The 22,421-nt window shown below is 36.1% G+C and overlaps 1 protein-coding gene across 1 annotated transcript in view; it reads left to right on the top strand.

Annotated features, from left to right (window-relative positions):
* Positions 1–20,056, top strand: part of PTGER3 (prostaglandin E receptor 3) — a 200,519-nt gene extending 180,463 nt beyond the window's left edge. The window contains exon 3 of the mRNA XM_047726777.1: positions 18,321–20,056. Coding sequence (XP_047582733.1) covers positions 18,321–18,341 — 21 coding nt within the window. The 3' untranslated portion in view covers positions 18,342–20,056. The remainder of the gene's footprint in view (positions 1–18,320) is intronic.
* The last annotated feature ends 2,365 nt before the right edge of the window (positions 20,057–22,421 follow it).

A 22,421-nucleotide genomic window follows, 5' to 3' on the forward strand; every position in this document is an offset into this window, starting at 1 on the left:
ACCTTTGGGTATTTTACTTAATTTCTCCAGTCTCAGTTTTTTCCATCCGTAAAATGGAGATGAAAGTAGAACTTAACTCATAAATTACTATAGGTAGTAAGGATTACATGTACATAGGTTCAGCGTCTGGAACATATTAAGTATTCAATAATGGTTGCTAATTTTATTCCGTTTGAAAAATGAGTATACTAGAAGTGAGACAGAAAACTTTCAGCCATTGCACAAACACAACCACTGCAAAGAGGGAAACACCATCAGTTACGCACACCGTTTACAAGATGAAAATAAGTTATTAATAGTTCTTCAGGAGAAATATCACGATCCCTTACAGGAAAAACAATATGAACACAGGGCCAAGAAAAACACCAACCAGCCCCCACAACTTTACCAACACAGGGCCAAACCCATTCAGGTCAGCATGTCCAATAAACCTTAGACCTCGAGGAAGAACAATAGAAGCAATTCAAAACACTTAACTCGGCAACAGTTTTTAAAAAGTCAACTGCCACCCTTCCCCCTCCCCCTTTTTCACCCTCCCTTCCTGCAACACAACCACATCTGAGACTAAAGATATATATAATTCTGAATGACTAACTGCAACAGACTTTTGACAAGAAGGCTGTTGAACTTGATAAATGTATCTTAATATGACAAATACACTTCTCCAGTGGAATTTGGGAAGGGAGAACATATTTAATTTTTGATAAACTGAAACAGCACCTTAAAAACTGAATGACTCCACACAGGGATTGAACAGTAGGAGCAGTTTCAGGTCAGATAAGGTTCTAGCTACTAGGTAATCAAGTGTGCATTTACATCACAAATATTAGCTTGACCTCAGAGTCTCCTCATTTTTGCTCTCCCCTATCCTGCCCAGATCATCTGGAACTAATCACTAGTCTCAGATCTGTCATCTAATGGCCCCTGGTGGAAAAATCATGACTTCCCAGCTCAACAAACATTTCTTGAGACTGTAGTACTGGGGAGGATCAGGACCAGGGGCAGACATACAATTGCAAAGGAGGCTGGGCAAATGCACAGGGCCTTGTACAATATGCTAAGAAAACTTGAATAGAGCTGTTCCTCAGACTCACCTGATGAGGTAAGAGGAACACATTATATGCCCAAGAGCATGGAGGCAGAGAAGGTAGTTAGAAATCCAATATGATATTCAGTGCAGAGAAGCTGAGGCAGAAATAGAGCAAACCACCTTCTGTCCTGCTGTCCTGGTGAAATACAGAAGACCAGGTTTGAGTTCTGGTACCTTCACAAACAGCCTTGCCCCCAGCCTCAGCCCATGGGAAAGCCTCAAGCACTTTCAGTCTGATTGAGCCGCTAGTGTCCTCTAGTGGTAGCCCACGTAATGGCCACAAGACGTGAACCCTCGAATTCCTCACCCATTTCCCGAGTCCCCGCATGTTCTGGCTTCTGTGATAGCTGCTGGAGCCACAGATGTTCAAGACATTTGTTTTTTTCACTCAAGAAGCTCACAGTTTATGATGTGAGACACAGAGATAAATGCATCAGAACCATAGTGTGTGGTCTGTGCAAAAAAAATTGCAATCAGAAATATGCATTAGACAGAGTTTGTGTACAAGAGGGATGCTTAACTTTTGCATCTCGGGGCTTTGGTGGTGGCTTGATGTCTGGGCTGGCAGTGACAAAGGCTTCCTGGATGATGTAACTGGGCTCTGAAAGAAGATTAGTAGGACTTCACTAGGCAATTAATAAGACTTTTCTAGGACAAGAGATCAACATGAATTATTTCAAGAACTTCAAGTAAGTGTACTCTAGGAATATCAAGTGGGAATAGAATTAGACTGATTTTTTACTGGCCCTTTCTGAGAGAGTCTAAATGGTACCCAGTGTTTCCCAAAGTATTCCATTCAACACACATTTATTAAACATCTTCTATAGGAAATGTGATTAAGTATTATTCTAGTCCTCAAGGTGCTTACAATCAAGCATTAAGACATGTTCAGAGAGAAATGTGAGGGGATAGTTTCTATAAAATGCAGGTTATACACAAGTAGCAGTTAGTAACAAAGGACAAGAAGCATTTACATTGAAAAGGGCAATCAAGGAAACCTTTCCAAAGTAGGGAACACCTGACTTGAGCATGGAAAAACAAACATGCAGGAATTTGCCAGATGGCAGACATGTCAAGGTTGTTTCTGTGTTGTGTGATGCATTGGCTGAATGTCTTCTTGCCTCTCTGATCACATTCACTTTGCTTCCCTGGTTCCCCCTCTTCTTCCCGCCCCTGCTATGATCAATTCCCCCAAGGTTCTATGCTAAGCCCCCAGATCTTTGCTTTGCTCCTTCTCAGTGACTTTTTTCACACCCGTGACTTCCATTATGTACTTCAAACATTTTACCTAGTCGAGACCTCACATTACTGACTATATACACAGAGAGTCAGGCTATACCTAATGACACATGCTGCAAATGGCATCCACCATCTTTAATCTCTGAAATCCTCCTCTCCTTTAGTTAGTTGTCCCATCCACCCTTTAGTTGTCTGATGTTATAAGTTAAGAAACTTGAAAAGACCTTAATTTCTCCTTTTTTCTTGCCAGCATCCAGTGCCTCTCCAAGTTCTGCAGCATCCATAGAGATCCTTTTCTTTCTGTGTCCACTACTACTGCCTTAAATTAGTCCCATAATCTCTTGCCTGGCTGATTACAGTGGCTTCCTAATCTCTCAGGTTCTAGTTCACCCCCTCAGTCTATCTGCTTCACAGTATTTCTAATAAGCAAGTCTGATCTTGTATTTATGCTACACACCCCTCCTGCTTATAATGCTTCTGTATTTCCTACAGCCTTCAGAATCAGGTCTCAGCTCCTTAGGATAGTAGATAAACCTCTCCCGCTAACCTCTCTGGCCTCATTTGTTGTCCTCTGCTTCCAGAAATTTTCCAGAAATTCCAAACTTATTGTCAGTCCCCCTAAACATCATGTTATTTCATACTTTCTGATCTTGAAGAGGTGTCATGTAGAGTACTCGCCCCATCGTGTTTTCCACAGGGCAAACTCAGTTTGATGTCCCTTTCCCCTATTGAGCCTTCCTCGACCTTCCCTTTCTAATAGATGACCACTTTATTCTCTGGGCTACTTCTGGACCATGAGTGTGCATATCTTAATATGTTATTTTGTGATAATCTGCTTACCTGTGTTCCCTGCTTCAGGCCAGAGCAGCAGTATAGCAGGGTGATTAAGATAATGGAACCAAATCCCAGCTCTGCTAGTTATCAGAGGAAATTTAGGCAGGCTCTTTGTCTTAGCTTCCTCATCTATAAAACAGGGATGATAAAAGTACCTTCCTTGTGAAGTTGTTATCAGGTTACTGTATATCACGTGCTTTGAATAGTACCTGGCATATGTGTGTGTGTGTGTGCGTGCATGTGTGTTTTTGTAAATATATACTGATCCTCTTGCCATCTTTCCTAACATATTTCACAAAATGGACAGAATAACATGTCATCCTCTCGCTGGAAACCATTCAGTTAACTATTATCCCATTTAGGAAAGAGTCCAATGGAAAGTACCTAAATTGCTTGTAAGAATTTGCTCTGACTTTTGACTATAAAGATATATCTTATTCATCGCCATTTTCCTAGGGTCCAGCACAGTGCCTAACATTGACAGCATATAGGACAAATGCTTGTGGAAAGAAGGAATAACAATCATTGGCTCTTTCCTTTTCCTTGCTATAACACCTAGTAGATCCCTGAATCCTGCCGGGTTTTCCTTTACAATGCCCTCTGCATTTAATTTTCTTTCTATAATCACTATCAACACTCCTTCATTTATTCAACAAAAAAATTATTAATAAAGAGTGTGAAAGGCACCACTCTAATTCCTGAAAATATTGCTTTGAACAAGACAAATTCCCTCTGCTATGGACCTTATATTCATTCTACCAAATGAAACAGACATTTAAATAATTGCACATTAGTCATTTGATTGTAAAGTGATACATATCCTAACCTAGTGTTGAAGGCCAGGAAGTTTCTCTCAGGGAGGAAATTTCACTGATATATGAAAGACTAGAAGTAAGTAACTTAAGCATAAGGTGGTAGCAGCTATGGTGGAGATTATCCAGGCAAAGGAAACACCCTGTAGGAAGCCCTGAGTCAGGAAGAAATTTGGTACATACGGATTTTGAGTTCCTTATGTCTGGATTATTGCTACAAATGCTACCTGATCTCTGTACAGAATGACCTTCCCTAAAGCTCAAGGATTAAATTTTATCACGTTGATTAAGCTTCCATGATTCTCTGTTGCCTACTGAATGACGTATTAATTCCTTAATTGTTTTTCACGACCCAATGCAATATGGGCCCCGGTAATGGTCCAGTTTTATCTCTCATAAGTAATCTGCATTTATATTCAACAATAACCATCAGGAACCATTTGATATTCCCTTATTTTTTCTTACTCTCCCACATTTACTCAAGTTGGTATTGTTACTAAAATGCTTTTCTTCTCTATTCCTTTCTAGGCTTATTTTTCCACAAAATAATGTTTACTTGCTCTGTGTGTGACATGCTTTGATATTTTCTAGTCTCTTTTACTCTATTTTTATTCTATTTCAGTTTTCTAAACAAGCAAGTAGTAATCTACCAAAGTGACTAATGGATCTTGACCCACAGTGGCAAGGTGCCTCAAATAGCCTTAAAGATTTTTCCAAGATATATAATTCTTGAATGAGGTTTGGCTTTAGTAGATTCTAGTTTTTCTTCTAGCAGCAGAATCCCAGTTACATCTTGATTATTGGGCACCTGTATTCTCTGAAGACAGAATGGTAAAATTTTGCATGAACACATGATAAATAAGGAAGAGCTAAGGCCCCTTGAAGATACTTGGCAATGCATTTCAATCTGTAGGACATGTCACACGTTGCTTTTTCAATACTGGCCAATATTGTGAAGTTGTTAATTATAGTGAGTTGCTCCAAATCATATACAGCAAAGATGAACATGGAAGAGAATTTCTTCCAGTTGTAACCGAGAAAAATAGACAAACAAACAAACCAAAGCCACCATTAGCAAATAAATCCATGGCAATTATCCCATATATGTACTAACTTTACCTCTGCAGATAGATTGCTTTATAACTGCCCATGGGGAATACTTGAATCTTTTGTAATAAACACTCTCCAAAGGATCTGTTTTTCAAAATAATTCTTTTATCTTGGGTTAACTTTCAGTGGAGTATTTCAGTTTTTCAGTATTTCTTCCATTTTAGGTTTGCACTGCCAACACCTGGATCAACTTATCATCTTGTTAATGTTCTTCAAATCTTTACCTCTATCCCAGATTATATTCATGTTTCATTTTTCTGTATATTTTACTGCTAACAATGATCTCCAGACTCCTCAAACTTATCAATCTAAAAATGAGTTCTTTATTCTCACCCTAAATCACCCTCTACCCACTCCCCATCTTACTTTGATTAGAGAATGGCGCATCATCTCTCCACTTAAGTCAGAGAACAATGGCATCGGGCTTGACTCCTCCTTCTTCAGCTAACCTGCCACTAATTCTAGATGGTGCTTCCTATATGCTTCTCAAGTCTGTCTACTTCTCTCCAATCTTCCTGCTTCTACTGATGGTCAAGTCCCCCAAATGATCCTCCTGCCAACTTTCCTAACATATCTCATAAAGTAGACAAAACATGTCATTCTCCAGCTGAAAACCAATTCAGTTAACTATTATCCCATTCAGGAAAGAGTCCAACAGAAAGTACCTAAAATTGCTTACAAAGTCCTCCTCAACTGTCCTCTACCAACCTTTCCTGCCTTGTTTTCATACTCATTTTTCTTCTTTCTTCCTTCCCTCTATCTCTCTGTCCACTCATATTCTACACTCCAATCACTTTAAAAAAGGTTCTTTATTATTATAAAAGGTACTTTTTTATTATTGGTCTGGAATACTCTTTTTTAGAAGAGAGCTGTTACTTTTCCTTCAAGCCACATCTTGGATATCCCATAGGAAATATTTCTGAGGTTTTCTAAGTCCAGGCTTTGGGCTCCTCCTGTTCTCCCTTTCATGCCTTACATTATGCTATATTGAAATCACCTATTCACTTCAGTCCGACGTTGTGAGCACAGAAGTTATTCAGTATCATAGCTCTATTGCCTAGAACACAATAGGTGTATGATTAATATTTCCAGAAGGAACAAATAACATCTGATTTTCTCTTTGCCAAGTAGTAAGGAGACTCTTCTATGGGAGGGCCCTGTAGTGTCCAGCTATGCTGATAACTTGGAGATAAGTCTATGCAATCCTGAAATAAAGTACTGGAAAATTATTTTGACTGTAAATTTAAATCATTATCTTTAAACAGTTTATTAATAATATAACTTTCTTAAAAAAATGTCCATCTGTTTTATGTGTCAAACTTTACAAACTCAGGAGTGGGTAAAAAAAAGAGGGTTACTTATGACTACATAAAATCCCAACATTTCAGGTAATCTCTTTTCTTAGACAACTAAATTGTACTTCTTCTAGATTCACTATCCTCAGATCAGTGGGGTTTTCTCCAGTTTTGTTCACTTATTCTTACTCATCTATTTCTCATTGGTAAAATACCTACTAAGTGCCAAATACAAGAAATACTAAATGGGTGAGATTTCATCCCTTCCCTCAAGACCCAACCTAATCAGGGTTGGGAGGAAGGAAGGAAACAGTAATGTAAGCTATTATAATATAGATGCCCTCCAAGCTCATGCAAACTTGAACCTAGCCAAAGAATTCCACTGAGGCATAAACAAATGTTAAGGAATGAGAAAGTTTTGCTTTATGTATGAAAAAAAAAATAAGCTTTATGTGTGGTAACTACTCTTTTTTTTTTTTTTTTAAGATTTTATTTATTTATTTGATAGAGAGAAAGGGATCACAAGTAGGCAGAGAGAGGGGGGTGGGGAAAGCAGGTTCCTTGCTGAGCAGAGAGCCCCATGCGGGGCTCAATCCCAGGATCCTGAGATCATGACCTGAGCCCACGGCAGAGGCTTAACCCACTGAGCCACCCAGGCACCCCACATGGTAACTATTCTGAGAGAAGAACGTACTGCAAACAGCAGATACCGTAAGGGGGAGATTTTTTTTTTTTTTTTTTTTTTTTTTTTTTTTTGGCTAATGGACATGGAATATTCTCATTGCATCAATCCACATTTAGTCAGTGCTATTTGAGTTTGTTACCCTTTTATTGAATTTCATTCACAACTGAAATACAAATAGTCTGGCAAAAATTCTAGACATTTCTTCAAAGACATATAGGCAAAATACATCCAATGTAATAAGAGTTTGTGGTTAGTCACAGGTGGTGAACACTTAAAACTTGTGACAATTATTAATATATAAATGAGGTTACTAATGCTGACACCAGAAGAGTGAAAAAGTATTCTAAAGGATTTTTTACTTAAGCAAAATTTGAAATTAGCAAGACTTTTCTGAACAGAATGGTTCTGCAATTTTTAGAACCTAAGAATTCTTCAAAATACATTTCTGAGGCTCTTGTATGAATATGTAGAGTTTTGTTGAATTTCCTGCTATTCCCTTAACACACTTTGCTGTATGAGACCTTATACTTTTGCTGTTCTTTCTGACTGGTATAGCCTTCAGCCCCTTAGATGCCTGTTAAACTCAAATCCCATCTCTTCTGTGGAATACCACAACAGGATCAATAGAAATCTCTTAGGCTGAATTAATTCTTCCCCACTCTGAGTGCCCACAGCATTTTGTGATTTGCCTTTCAAATTGTACTTATTGCATTATGTTATCCTTATTGGTGAATGTTTCTCTATTCCCTAAAAGACTGTGAGCTACTCATTAATTCTGCAACCACAGGACCAATAGTGTCTGATACATATTAAAGCTTCCATATAGACAGGATTAATGGCTGAATCATTCTATTTTTTTCTCCACCTCTTCTGCATCACTGTAGTATCAAGTTCATGTTATCCAATTTGGGCTAATTCATGATGTACCTTATCAAAAAGTTTGAATCTCACAAGTAAGGTATAATTTTTTTTATTTTTTCACAAATTTATCTTAGGAAAAGCAAGGAGTCATAGTTTTAAAACCCATCTCTGCCACTAAAAGATTATGCAGTTTGGGACACTTTACCTGTCTTGGACTTTACTAAATTATCTCTACAATCCCCATCTTCTCTCATTCTATAAACCAGTAACTTTTTCTGAATTCATGAAAAATTAATGGTCTTGATCACACGATTGTGTATTTAATTAATAGTTTTTATTGACCTTGACCTTCTTTGCTTTGTTTTTCCTTAAAAACACATAATCAAATTGAAGTTCTTTATGGTCTACTATGATGTCTTTAGAGGTCAGAGTCAGATGTAGGTTAAATTCTTGACTGCCACTTGCAAACCTAACTTCATAATATTGGCAATTCAAACATGACTAAGCCTCAGTTTCCTCCTGTGTAAAATGAGTATAATAATAGTAGTGCTTGTTTCATACATTATAGGTAATCTTCTGTATATCTTGACTCTCCAGTTGTGGTCTATATAGAGATGTGAAAGTCTTAAAAACCCATACATGTTCACTGATGACTTAAACACTAGCTTCTACTTTTTACCATTATGTACTATGTTTTATCTGTTTCTTGCTGATTGCCAGATATTGTGAACATCTGATAATATAATGCTAATATAATGCCAAGTAATTATAGTGCCAAGCATAACTGCAAATCTTGCAACAGAAGCAAAGTTTCATGAAACCGATGAAAATAAAATCACATGATTTCTAAACACACATGTAAAGCCATTGATAAATTAATTTAAGAAGAGAAAGTTAGCAGACTGGGCTTCTTAAAGATACTGAATGGAATATGAGAATAAATAGGTAAATCCCTCTAACATTTGTCACAAAAAGTGACCATATTTATAATCATGTTGCAAAAAGTTTTTAAAAGAATGTTATTTTATATCGTGATTCATTTTTTTTTAATGCTCAAAGTTAATTATTTAGTTTCTTCTTTGCTTTTTCTAAGAAGTAACTTATGGAGGCAATGAGCAAGAGGATGAAATTCAGCATAAGAATAGGAAATCTCACACAGAAAGTGCCATAGGGCAGGCCAAGGTCAAGGAGAAGAAGCCAAGAATGCCTGGTCTCAGCTCTGCCTCAGGTCAACTCTGGCAGTGCTGTTTATCAGCCACGTGAGAAAGCAAAGAAGATGCAGTATAGATACACACAATGGAATATTACTCACCCATCAAAAGAATGAAATCTTGCCATTTACAATGACGTGGATAGAATTAGAGTATATTATGCTACAGGAAATAAGTCAGAGAAAGACAAACGTCATATGATTTCACTTATACATGGAATTTAAGAAACAAAACAGATGAACATAAGGGAAAGGAAGGAAAAATAAAATAAGATGAAAATTGAGAAGGAGGCAAACCATAAGAGAACGGGAGCTCTAGGAAACAAACAGGGTTGCTGAAGGGATGGGATAATTGGGTGAAAGGGCATTAAGGAGAGCACTTATTGTGATGAACACTGGGTGTTATATGCAACTGATGAATCACTTCGTTCCACCTCTGAAACTAATTTAAAAATTTAAGAAAAGAAAAAAAAAAAGCAGTGGAGAATGACACAAAGATTGCTTGTCTGACTGGGTATGTTTGATATCTAGTAATTTCTTAAAATTTCAACCTAAGCAACTATTCAAATACAAAAAACAAATAAACCAGTAATTTCAAAATTCCAATAGAACTTCAGTAAACATTAATTTCACTTATTCCTATAGCATTTTACAACAAATACAGGTAATTTCATTACTTTTTTAATCTATTAATAACTCTATGAATGAGCTAAAACAGGTATTATTTCTTTTGTACTGTTGAAAAAGCAAAAGTGGGCCAGGTCCACTCACATAGTCAGAGATAGGACACAGGCTCCCTGACTCCAGGACGTAATGTACATTATTAAAATACTAACAAGTAAGGATGTTTTATTATGTCCCTTCTCTTTCCCCAGTAATACTAAATTCTTTACATTTTAGTTCTGATTCTCATTACAATCTTTGCTAGATAGATTTTGTTGCTTTCAATTTACAGGTAAGAAATCTGAGATTCAAAAAGATTAAATAAACTAGCCCACAGTCACTGGTAAACATATCTTCCCACCTCCATCCCTTTCCCTATCTCATCCCTTTCTTTTGGAAAGTCTGTTTGAGAAAAAAGTGGTTATTTTAAACCCTCCAGTTTACATCTCAGTTATAATTACTGGTACACTTGAGACATGAAATTTAAAAGTGATATACAGATTTCCCCTTTGTTCTCTTTTTCCATATACTTTCCCTTTCTGTATACTTTTCTATATACATATAAAGCAATGAAATGACCAAAAACCATGCTGCACTGAAAAAAAAAAAAAAAAGAATCTTCAATTTATATAAATCTCTAAACTCAATAGGTCAGGTCACTGCCTCTATCAACCCCATTTTACCAATTGAGATGTGAACTATAAAGAGATTCAGTGAACTTTCTCAGGTCACAGAATTCAAAGTCCACTGAGAAAATGTACCAGCTGTTTTTGCACCATTCATTTTTTAACATTCATTTTTTAATGGCTATCTTTGATCTAAGCAGATGGTAGTAAAATATAAAATTTTGTTTAATAAAGCATAAACAATGAATCTTAGAACACTAAAAAATAAAATAAAAATAAAATGATACATCAGCAGAAATTATTGTCAGGAAACTCTAGATTGAATTTATGCGTTATAGTGACCATTTACATCTACTTACAGCAGCTCTAGTCATAGATTATTTGTGAAGGGTTTTTCATATGAGTGATATAAATTAAATAAATGAAGCAAGGCAATGAATATGTACATACTTTAGGTTATATTAAAGTTGAAGCAAAACAAACATATTCTATTAGCTGAAGTCTAAAAATAAATAACCTATATGGAAATTTTGGAATGGAATCTGTTGGCTTCATAAAGAGATTCTGATATCTTTTTTCTTTTTAAATTAGAAAAATTAATACTGTCCACTATTAAGCAATACCCCCCCAAAAATAGTTATATTTCACACTACATTCTTAGAGGGATCTTTATAACTTACTATAATTATTTTAGAATACAAAATTCTAAAATGACCCTATAATGTCTCAGTCAAGTTTCAGGACCAAAAGTCTCTCATTCAAAGGTGATGCATTTGTTAATTAAAATTGTAAAGCTAGGTGGCATTTTTCTAGGAAGTGCAAAATAATAATAACAACTGAAGTTTTGTATTCTCTTTTATTTCACATGTTCATACTAAAATCAGCAAATGTAGAGAGCAATTTATAAATGCATGCACTGATCTGTAAGTGGCCTCAAGAAAGAAAGCTGTTCCCAGGGAAAAGAAGTCTTTAGGATTATTCAAAAGCAAATGAATTTTCAATGTATTTTCATATTTTGACAGTAAACTTCTATTGTGTCAGTCACTATGTTGTCACAGAGATATGACACATCATAAGAAAATATCCCATGTTATTCTTCAACTCTGCATGAATCTCAAATCGATGAATCCTATCTCCTTTTCATTGTCTAGCCCCCATGTCCTTACACCTCTCCTTGAGTCACTAAAATTCTCTGGTGGCGGCGGGTGGGTAGAGTGGCACCTGGCTGGCTCAGTCAGGGAGCATGCAACTCTTGGTCTTGGCATTATGAATTTGAGCCCCACGTTGGGTGTAGAGATGACTTAAAATTAAAATCTTAAAAAATAAACAAATAAAACTCTTTGGTCAGTCATTATAATCATGTCCTTACATATGTTCTTGACTTTTCCCTGACTGGTTTCATTCCATGCTTAGCAGAAGTAGAGGGAGTGCAGATTACACAGGGGTAAGCATTTGTCAAAAATTATGAAATTGTACACTTGAGAGTTATGCATTTCACTGCATGTAATTTTACCAAAAACTTTAAACAAATACTGAACTTCAGTTAATAGGTTGGCTTTTTGCAATGATTTGGGTTAGCAATATTAAAACTTGCTTAAACAAATAAGTAAATATATTAAAAGCAAAGGGAGTAGTATTTTAAGGGGAAGTTAAAAATATAGAAAGAAGAAACATTGGTATTGTATTGAAATGGAAAATATCAATATAAACTAATGATTTTTAATATTTACCTATCTAGCTAAATAAATTTAGAAGTGATTATAGATACAGCCATACATGTGTATGTACATATATATGTACATATACTAGACATGTTCACTGAGATTATCTAAGTTATGATAGCACTGAACACACCTAGAACACAGATCTTGATTTCTTTTAATCAAGGAACCTAGATTTCTTTTTTTTTAATATTTTATTTATGTATTTAACATAAAGATAGAGATAGAGCACAAGTAGGCATAGAGGCAGGCAGAAGGAGAGGGAGAAGCAGGCTTCCCACTGAGCAGAGAGCCAGATGTGAGGCTTGATCTGGGGACCCTGAGATCATGACCTGAGCCAAAGGCAGCCACTTAACCAACAGAGTCACCCAGGTGCCCTAAGGAGCCTAGACTTCTTCTTTCTTTTTTTTAAAAGATTTTATTTATTTATTTATTTATCAATCAGAATGAGAGAGAGAGAGAGAAAGCGAGCAAGCGAGCACACAAGCAAGCAGAGTGGCAGGCAGAGGCAGAGAGAGAAGCAGGCTCCCAGCCAATTAAGGATCCTGATGTGGGACTTGATCCTAGGAACCTGGGATCATGACCTGAGCCTGGATCATGACCAGGATCATGACCTGCTTAACCTGCTGAGCCACCCAGGCATCCTGGAACCTAGACTTCTTAAAGAATAAATTGATTCCAGGGTTGTATCAGATAGAAAATATACTATAAAGAATATTATTGTGAAAATTGATAAATACACTTTGAATTTGAGAGCAGTGTTTATCAATATCATTTTTTCTGGTTTTGTTAATAATACTGTAGTTATGTGAGAGAATTCTTTTGTTTTTATTTTTTTTAAAGATTTATTTATTTAGTTTGAGAGAGAAAGAGAAAGAGAGAGCACATGCACGAGTGTGGGGAGGGGCAGAGAGAGAATCTTTCAAGCCAGACTCCGTGCTGAGCGTGAATCATGATGCAGGGCTTGATCCCACAACCCAGGAGATCGTGACCTGAGTGGAAACCAGGAAGAGTCAGATGTTCTACCAACTGAGCCACCCAGGTGCCACCATCCATTTTTTTTTAATGATTTATTTATTTTGACAGAGAGCAAGAAAGAGAGAATGCCTTTGTTTTTAGAAATTATTCATGGAACTAGTTAGTGGTAAAGGGTCACAAAGGTCTCCAGTTCACTGTCAAATAGTTTAAAAAATCTATCAAGAGAATGCAAATGACAAAACTAATTGTGAGAAATGTAAACAATTAGTTAATGTAAATAAAATTATTCCTTTTATTTTTCACTTTGCTGTATGTTTGAGATTATATCAAACCAAAAGGTTAAAGAATACCTTCAATGGCTTCTTTTGTGTCAGCCAGTATAAGACTCCATTTCAAAAATGGCCAAAAAGTGCCCACATTATCTCGTGTACCCTCAGTACCTCGCTGATATCATTTCTTTCATTGCTTTCTCTTTCAATGTTTTATCCTCAGATGTCCTTGCTACATGACTATGTTTCAAGATGTCCTTGTTACCTCCCTCATCTCTTTTAAGATTTTTTTTTTATTTATTTGACAGACAGATCATGAGTAGGCAGAGAGGCAGGCAGAGAGAGAGAGGAGGAGGAGGCAGGCTCCCTGCTGTGAGCAGAGAGCCCGATGTGGGGCTCGATCCCAGGACCCTGAGATCATGACCTGAGCTGAAGGCAGAGGCTTTAACCACTGAGCCACCCAGGTGCCCCATCTCTTTTAAATCTGTGCAAATTCTCACCCTCTCAGTTGGATCATCCTATTTACCATTTCATCGTGCCCATTCCCCACCCAACCTCCACACTCTTGATCTTCTTCATCCTGCTTTCCTTTTTTCCATGGCACATGCCCATCCTAACATCCATATGACACTTACATCTTATTTCCATCTTGTCTCCACTCTCCAGAATGCAAATTTCACAGACAGGAGTTTTGCCTGATGCCTTTCGTGATCTATCCCAAGACCTAGGACAGTACCAGGCACTCTATGAATATTTTTTAAATAGAAGAATGACTGCTATCAGATTATCTTTGGGAAACATATACTCTTGATTATTAATCTTTAAGGGTATTTTTTCTTTATAGTTCCTGGCTCACTGTAAATGTCTATTAGGTATTAATATTTATGGTCATGTTAAAGCAATGTTGTTTTACCTGTTTTTGAAGTAGATACATAATTTAAATAATTTAAAAGTTTAGAGATAGTGCTTAGGAAGATCATCAGAGTCTATCAAGGACTCATCATCTACTTCTAAGTAAGTTCTAAAATCTGGATCTAGGTCTGGAAATTAGGGACTGGCTCACTAATCAAAACTCATAAGATACTGGTGACAATGCCAATTTAAAGAATTATACTGAGAAAAAGAGTTGCCACAGTATCAGTGTTTGAATCTTTTTCTCAGCTTATTTTCTCGAAGAACTTGACATGAAGTCCAATAGATAAGTGCAAAGTCACTTCTTTTTGTGGAGTCAGAACAAAAGGAATGAATTAGTCAAATTATGTTTGCCTAGAGCATACATTTTTCTGCGTAGGTTTAGAGAGTCAAAGAATATAGTATTGGGAAATCCACTCCTCTGCTCATGGCATTTTCTCACTTCATGATGTTGAAATGGTAAGTATTAAAATTGGGTTTGGAAAGGCACTCCCCTTCTTGAGCTTTCACATCAATAATCAGTTCACACATTTCTTCCTTTATTTCAGCACATATCTAAGCCACAGGGAAGCCCTGTTGCTACTGGTTTCCAAAGGAAATCACTTTGTTCTTTGAAGATGACTTGTCAGGTGGCTGATCTCAGTCACTACATGCTGAATTCATTAGCTTAGGTTTTAGAGTTGGTTTAAGATGGTTCCTCCACTACAACTAATGTCTCTTAATGTCTTGATTTAGATGACAAAGGTATGTTTACTCACAACTACATAATGCTTAGTCAAATTTAAAAAAAAATGCCAGGACAAAGTTAAATTTCATGAAGTTCTAAAATCTCTCTAGGAGTCTTGTTTTGGACCACATTGGAGTAGATGCCCTTCTCCCTCTTTCTTCCCCTAAGTGCAGGCAGAAGTTCCGGATGTGATCTATAAAACAAACATAAGGAGACTGTGAGGTAAAGAGAGGAAGGCTGACCAACAACTGACAAATAAGAGCCCTCATAAAATCCAATTCTTTCTAGCAAAGGACAAAGAAAGGGGCAGCTTAGCAAGATGAAAAGTTTTTAGATAATAAGTGCCCTACTGCAGAGGTGCACTGTGGAACGAAATGCAGCTCTATTTCCATGGCTGTCAGCAAAGGCTGAGTGGGGATCCTAGATTTCTACCCTCCCCAAGTATGGTGAGAGAGAAGACAGATTGGGAGAGGGGCCTCTCATCCTCATCCAGCAGTAGCAAGCCTCTTCTGGTAGTGTCAGTGGAAGTCTCCTGGGAACCTGGACTCCTGTCCCTACCTGGAACCACCCCCTCATATCTACAGAAGTGATATCAGAGGAGGCCAATTGGGGAACTGTCGCTACCAGTCAGCAGGAAAACAGTTTCCTTCTTGCAGTGTCAGTGGAAAGTATAATATTTTTCTGATGTGGACCTCAATGTATGTAGAGGAAGTATTTAAGACGATTATAAGTAAAAAAATAAAGGTAAAGAAACTTAAACGGAGGTAAGATTTCTACATTTGATATTGGAAGATGGAAGAGTATGACTTGGCATTTTGAAACTGGTAAATAAAAGGAAAAAAAAAAAGAAAAAGAAAAAGTGTTCTTCATTTGATCCTGACGCTAGATGATCTTTGTGGCAATGGAAGAACTCTATATCTTGAACGCAGTACTGGTTATGGTATGGCACAAAGATACAATGGTTACAAATGGTAAAATGATACAGAACTAATGCAACATTGTAGCAATACAAATTTCTTGTTTTTGACATTGTACTATAGTTAATGCATGATGTAACCATTAGGACAAAGTAGCTGTTAAGGACTTTACATTAGAGCAACTTTTTGTAAATCTATAATTATTTCAAAATACATAGAAAGTAATAAGCTTTTAAAAAGATCTTTATAGGTCATATTCAGAAACTTCTCCTAACCATGAAAAAACATAAGGAGCAAGCAATAAAGAGTTGGTGTAAAATCATAGGACAGATTTCCCCAGTAATTTGGGGGGGGGCGATTGATAGTCATTTATAACCTAACTGATTCAGGGAATGCAATTTTGTTTTGATGTTGATGTTATTATCAGTTTTTGCTTTTCCTTTTTAAATTTGAGTACAGTTGACACACAATGTTACATTAGTTTCGGGTATACAATTTAGTGACTTGACAAGTTTATACATTATGTTAACCACAAGTGTAGCTACCATCTGTCCCCTTACATTGCTAATATATCATTTGATTTCTTCCTTTTATGTAGTCAGTAATAACACTGTGCAAAACTCATGAGTCATCATGCCTGGACCATTAATATAGCTATCAAGTTTTTAGCATTTCCTAAAGAAAAGATCATTTATCAGCTTTAGCTATCAGGGCGTAGCAGTAGATACCTTAGAAGGCTGCAAGCATTTTTTTTTTTTTAAGATTTTGTTTATTTATTTTGACAGAGAGAGCAAGAGAGACAAGCAGAGGGACAGTAGAGGGAGAGGGAGAAGCAGGCTCCCAGCCCAGCAGAGAGCATGATGCCGAGCTGATTCCAGGATCCTGGGATCATGACCTGAGCCTAAGACTGACACTTAACCAGGCACCCTGTTTGTTTTATTCCTCTTTCAAGAAAGTGAAAGTATTGTTGTTGCTCTTCAGATATAGGAGTCCTTTCTGTATTCTGAATATAATTCCAGATATATAATTTACAAATATTTTCTCCCATCTGAAGATTGCCTTTCACTCTGTTGACCATTTTCTTTGATATACAAAAGTTTTGAAATCTGATAGAGTCACACTTATCTATTTTTGTTTCTGACTTTTGGTGTCATACCAAAAACCCATTGCCAAATTCAATGCCATGAAGCTTTTCCCATTTTCTTCTAGAAGTTTTATGGTTTTATGTCTTATACCTAGGTCTTTAATCCATTTTTACTTAATTTTTGGTATATGGTCTAAGGCAAGGATCTAAGTTCATTCTTTTGCATGTGATTATCCAGTTTTCCCAATTCCATTTGTTGAAGAGACTGTTCTTTCCTCCATTGGCACTTTCATTGCAGAACATTTGCCCATATGTAAAAGGGTTTATTTCTGGGCTCCCTGTTCTATGCCATTGGTCTAGACATCTATTTTTATGTCAGTACCACATTGTGTTTCAATTAATGTAGCTTTGTATAAATTAACCTATTTTTTTAAAAAAATATTGTTTCCATTTTTTCTTCTTTATGCATTTTACAGCAAATGTCAGGCAACATAATTTTACCCCTATATGATTCAATATAAATCTCTAAAAATTGTGGACATTTTCCTTTTAAAAAGTATTAATATCACATAATAAAATTGGCAATATTTCTTTGCTATCATCTCATACTAAGTCCAAAATCAAATTATGAGTGGTCTGGAAAATGTGTCCATTGATTTGTTTGAATCAGGATCCAAACAAGGTCCCCACTTTCATCTTATAAGTCTCTTTTGATTCAAAGAAGTCCTTTCCCTTCTTTTCCCCTCAGATATTGACTTGTAGAAACTGCATTAGTTGTTCTATAGAATGTCTTACATTCTGGATTTCTCTGTTTACTTCCTTGTTCTGTCATTTAGCTTGTAAATGGAAGTTAACTGGTGGCTTAATTTTATGGTCACTTAACTATAAACTGAATTTAGTTCAGACCTTCAATTTTTTTTTCATACCTATGTGCAGTTTTCTTAATTCACTTGCAAACTGGAGACTGGGGACCTTTCCAAGGTGTACTGGCCATTCTCAGCTATGTCTTCCCATGTTTGCACCTGGAATGTGTAGGGTCTTCTCTTAGAGCTGAATATTTGTTGGCAAATTTTAAAACCCTGGTTTGTGGAGTACACAGGTGGTCCCCATTCATTTCTCACTACTCTTGCCATCCAACTTTGATCATGTTCTTGTTCTGCTGCTGTAGGTGATTTATTACATTGTGTTTATAATCTGAAGTTTACAGAAATATTTCTTTCTAGTTTTAATTAGATGTTGTCAATGGAGTTTTCATTTGCTATCCTAATTTCTTTGTTTATTTTTCAGGAGGAATTTTATGGAGATTAAAAATCGAGCATGCTGCCAAGATCACATCACTGGAAGTTCCTCAACTTTCTTTTTATTAAGGAGAGAAAATATCACAGAAAAACTGTACCTCCTAACCCATTCCCCTTCACTTTCCCCCCTATGCCCATTCATCCAGAAGCTGGTATGACCTGTTTCCATGCATGTTTTTGTACTTTTACTACATATATATGCATCCATTAAATTTGTATCCTCTTGTTTTATGAGTTTGGAGTATTTACATACATGTTTTCATATTATATGTATGACTCACTACTTGGTTTTCTTCACTCAAAATTGTATTTCTTGGGATTTATCCATACTGAAACATGAAACTAGATCATTAATTTTAACTGCTGTAGAGTATCCCATAATTTGAAGAAAGCATAATTTGTCAGTTCCCTGACAAGAGAAAATTATTTTATTTCACTATAATAAGCTGCACTGAAAAAAAAAAAAAATCACCCGTGTACATGTTAGCTTGTGCACATCAGCATGAGTTCCTCTCAGACAGATGCCTAGGAGGGAAAGTGCTGGTCAGAGGGCATATGCATCTTCTTATATTCACATGTGTAAGAGTTTCCTCCATGTGTATCTATACCAACATTTGTGATACTTTAGCTTTTTATGTCCTTATAAGCATGAAATGGTATCTCATTATTAACTTATTTTACATTTTCCTGATTGAAATGTGAGGTTGAGAATTTTTGTTACTGATGATTTGGTTTTCTTCTGTGTCTGGCCTGTTTTTAAAATTGACAATTTCCCCTGGGCTATATGTCAATTTATTACTGATTTGCAAGGGTCTTAAAAATATCCTCTGGATAAAAATCCTTTTCTGGTGTTTATTAAATGCAATGGATTCTTTTAACTCCTCTGTAAATCTTCTTTCTCTCCTCTCTCTTGTTCTTTCTATTTCTACCTCTACCCCTGTCTCTAGCTCAAAAAACTTCTCTTCCTACAGCCCAGACTTTTTGTCCATAAAAACATCTTGGGAAACAGACCACATACCAATCTTTTCATTTTCCCATCTTTCTCAAACCTATGACCACCATTTACTTCATCTTGGAATATCCTTTCTTTCTGAAGCACTGCCATTCATGTAAACAGATACTAAGAGTAGAAGAGTTCTGCCTTTATGGACAACCTATTTGTCAGTTATAATCAGAATCTGTATATTAGTTTAAGTTCAACTGGTGTTTTTCCCTTTTCTAACATGTCTCTTATCCTTTTCTTTATTTGCGACCTTCCCTATCCCTGTCTTTATCAGGATTTTGCAAGTCATTATTCAAAAGTTAGGTGTGCAGTGGATATGGATTAGTAGGCATTTCATCTATATAGATGATAGGAAAAAGAAAAATAAATCCAAATTGTTTTGTAAGCCTAGCCATACATTGATATGATAATTTGATGTTATGGCAAAATAAAAGTTGAGATATAATGTCAGTATATCTAAATGGGTAGATGTCAAAATGAATTTAGAAAAAAAAAAAGGAAAGTTTCTAGAATATACTATATTGTCACCACACACAAAACTGGTGTTAATGAATAAATTCCTCTGGAAGATTATGTAAGTTTGTGAGTCTAAAACAATGTTATTTTGAATATTGGTATCTAGTTAATATAATTTCTTGATGTGAAATATATGGACTAAAGATTTCTTTATTATGTTTTGCTCCTCTCTCTCTCCCTATGGCTTCTCTCTTAGCAGAGACTAGAGAAATAAAGGCACATGTAAATGTTTAGAGTTATTTATTTGGATTCCAATTTAAATTTTCCATTATTTTTCTTTCATTTTTAAACATAGGCATCTGTTTGGTTTCATGAGAAAAGCCCCCAGTTTTTTTGTCTTCTTACTGAAGTTCTTGAAATGGAAGTAATATTTTAACATTTGTAATAATAAACCAAAGAAGATGATAACATCCAAGAGTAAGTAGGCATTTCATCATCTAGAATAATTATTTTTAACGGGAAGATGCATTAGACAAATAATACTAAGGGTTTTAATTATATAATTATAACTGGAAGAAATAGCTGGCCTGGGATAATATACCTAGTCCAAGTTTGTATCCAATATAATTTTTAAATCTAAAACAGAATTATAACCCAAAATTAATATTTAGGTTCTAACTAATGAGTCAGATTTGAAGACAAAAAATAGTAGCATGTAACGTTGAAATTGTTCAAAAATAGGAGTGCTTTCATTTAAAAAATTATATTCTTCAGAGTTCCAGGCCCCTAAGTTATTTTAGTAGAACAAATTATCTTGGAGGAAGGCTCATAAACTCTCCACTGTTCATTAGTTTACACCTGCACCTTGGGAAAGTTTGTTTAAGAAACTGATTCTTAATTTAGCTCAAAAAAGTCAGTGCTCTTAGATTAAGGTTTTCTAAAATGCACAATACAAAAGGTTAATAATTTTATTTTAAAAATTCATTATATTCTTTTGCACTTTAAGCCTATATCACACTCAAAAGAAATTATCTTGGTGGTTTTGTACCTCATCTGCCTCAGTGTTTTTTGTTTGTTTTAATGATAAATGTAATATTCATATTAGCTTCATGTTGTACCTTCTACAAAGTCTCACTCAGATTTACTAAATAATTGAAACCATTCTCAAAAATGTCCAAAATAAGAAAAGACAGGTAAGCTTATTTCATAACTCCTTCCAAAGGCTTATTTCCAAGTAAATTTATTCTATTCTTATTTGCTTTAATTTAGCAGCCAAGAGCTTAATGTGATTTATTTATCAAACTAGTTCATAAATCTTTGTATTATGTTTTTGTATATGCTATGCAATGATCTACCCATGACTTGAGTTTTTAATTCTTTCTTCCTTAAATTAAAAAAAAAATAGGACTTTTATTTTTATCCTAGAATATTCCTCAATAATAATTCCAATAATTTATCTCTTAAACAAGCCTGGATCAAAGAGATGTTTGCAATTCATAACAAATGTCACTTTTTGTCTCCCACATTAACCATACTACTTAGAACTATGAAAGGTGGCAGTTTTTATATTTGTGGTGCTTCACACATATCACTCATCCTGTAAAAATCCTGTGGACGCTCAATGAAAAAGAGTAGTTCCTCCTCCAAAGTCCCTGAATGAGAATGACCCATGACACTTCAGTAGACTAGGACATACAGCAATGCCAAGAACAAATGCTAGTGCCTGCCAACAGGGAGGAGGCTGCAGACTGAGGTAGGCCCAGATTCTGGACGGGCCTGGGAGCTAGAAGATTTTAAGAAGAAAATAAGGTGATCTCTGTTTCTTTCCAGCCCAGCCAAGACTGCTCAATAGGTCAGCAAACAGAAAAGAAATTGAAATAAATTACTATTTACTTAGTTCCCCAATATGCTAGTGTTAGCACGGATCGATGTTGCCAGGCTTTGGTGCTTACCACCCACGGGAACAGGGACAAGAATGTAACCTCCCTGTGCTGCAGTTTTCTTATCTATAAAATAAAGACAACATGTGGTTTTTTCAGAGTTTGCTAAAATAATTCAGTACATTTTTTCTTAGGATAGTGTCTGGAACAAAGTAAGTATTTCTTAAATATTTGCTACTACTACTGCATTACTGTTGTTGTGGTTAATAATTTAATTCTGTTGTGACAGAATTTTAGCAAAGATTCTGCTGACTTAGCTTTCCTCATCCTTTTGGACATCAGATCTTGATCACAATTATGTGCAAGGTCCAAATAGCTCAGATATGTCTCTGGATCAACACCAGATAGGTTTCAGCTCTTCCCTTGCAGAACGGATCCTCCCATTAACCCTAATCATGACTCATTAGGAGCCAGAGGTTTTTAAATAGTGCTTTCCATATGTTAACCAGTTTGGGGTAGGGGTGGGGTGGGGGGTTGGAGTAATCTCCAGGTGCCAAAATGGGAATGCGTTCCTCCCAAGATAAATATTATCTTCTATGTGGGGGCAGGGTTAGTAATGACTTGTGACCACTTCAGTCCACTTTGAGGGCCTGGGCTTAATATGAGAGGCTCAGGTTCTACTTCTGCAGGGCTGGGTCTCTACTTCCCAGTTTCAACTGCCAGGTAATCCCAGGTAACCCATTTGCTTACC

This window comes from Lutra lutra, chromosome 4, assembly GCF_902655055.1.
Source record: "Lutra lutra chromosome 4, mLutLut1.2, whole genome shotgun sequence".
NCBI classification, from domain to species: Eukaryota; Metazoa; Chordata; class Mammalia; order Carnivora; family Mustelidae; genus Lutra; species Lutra lutra.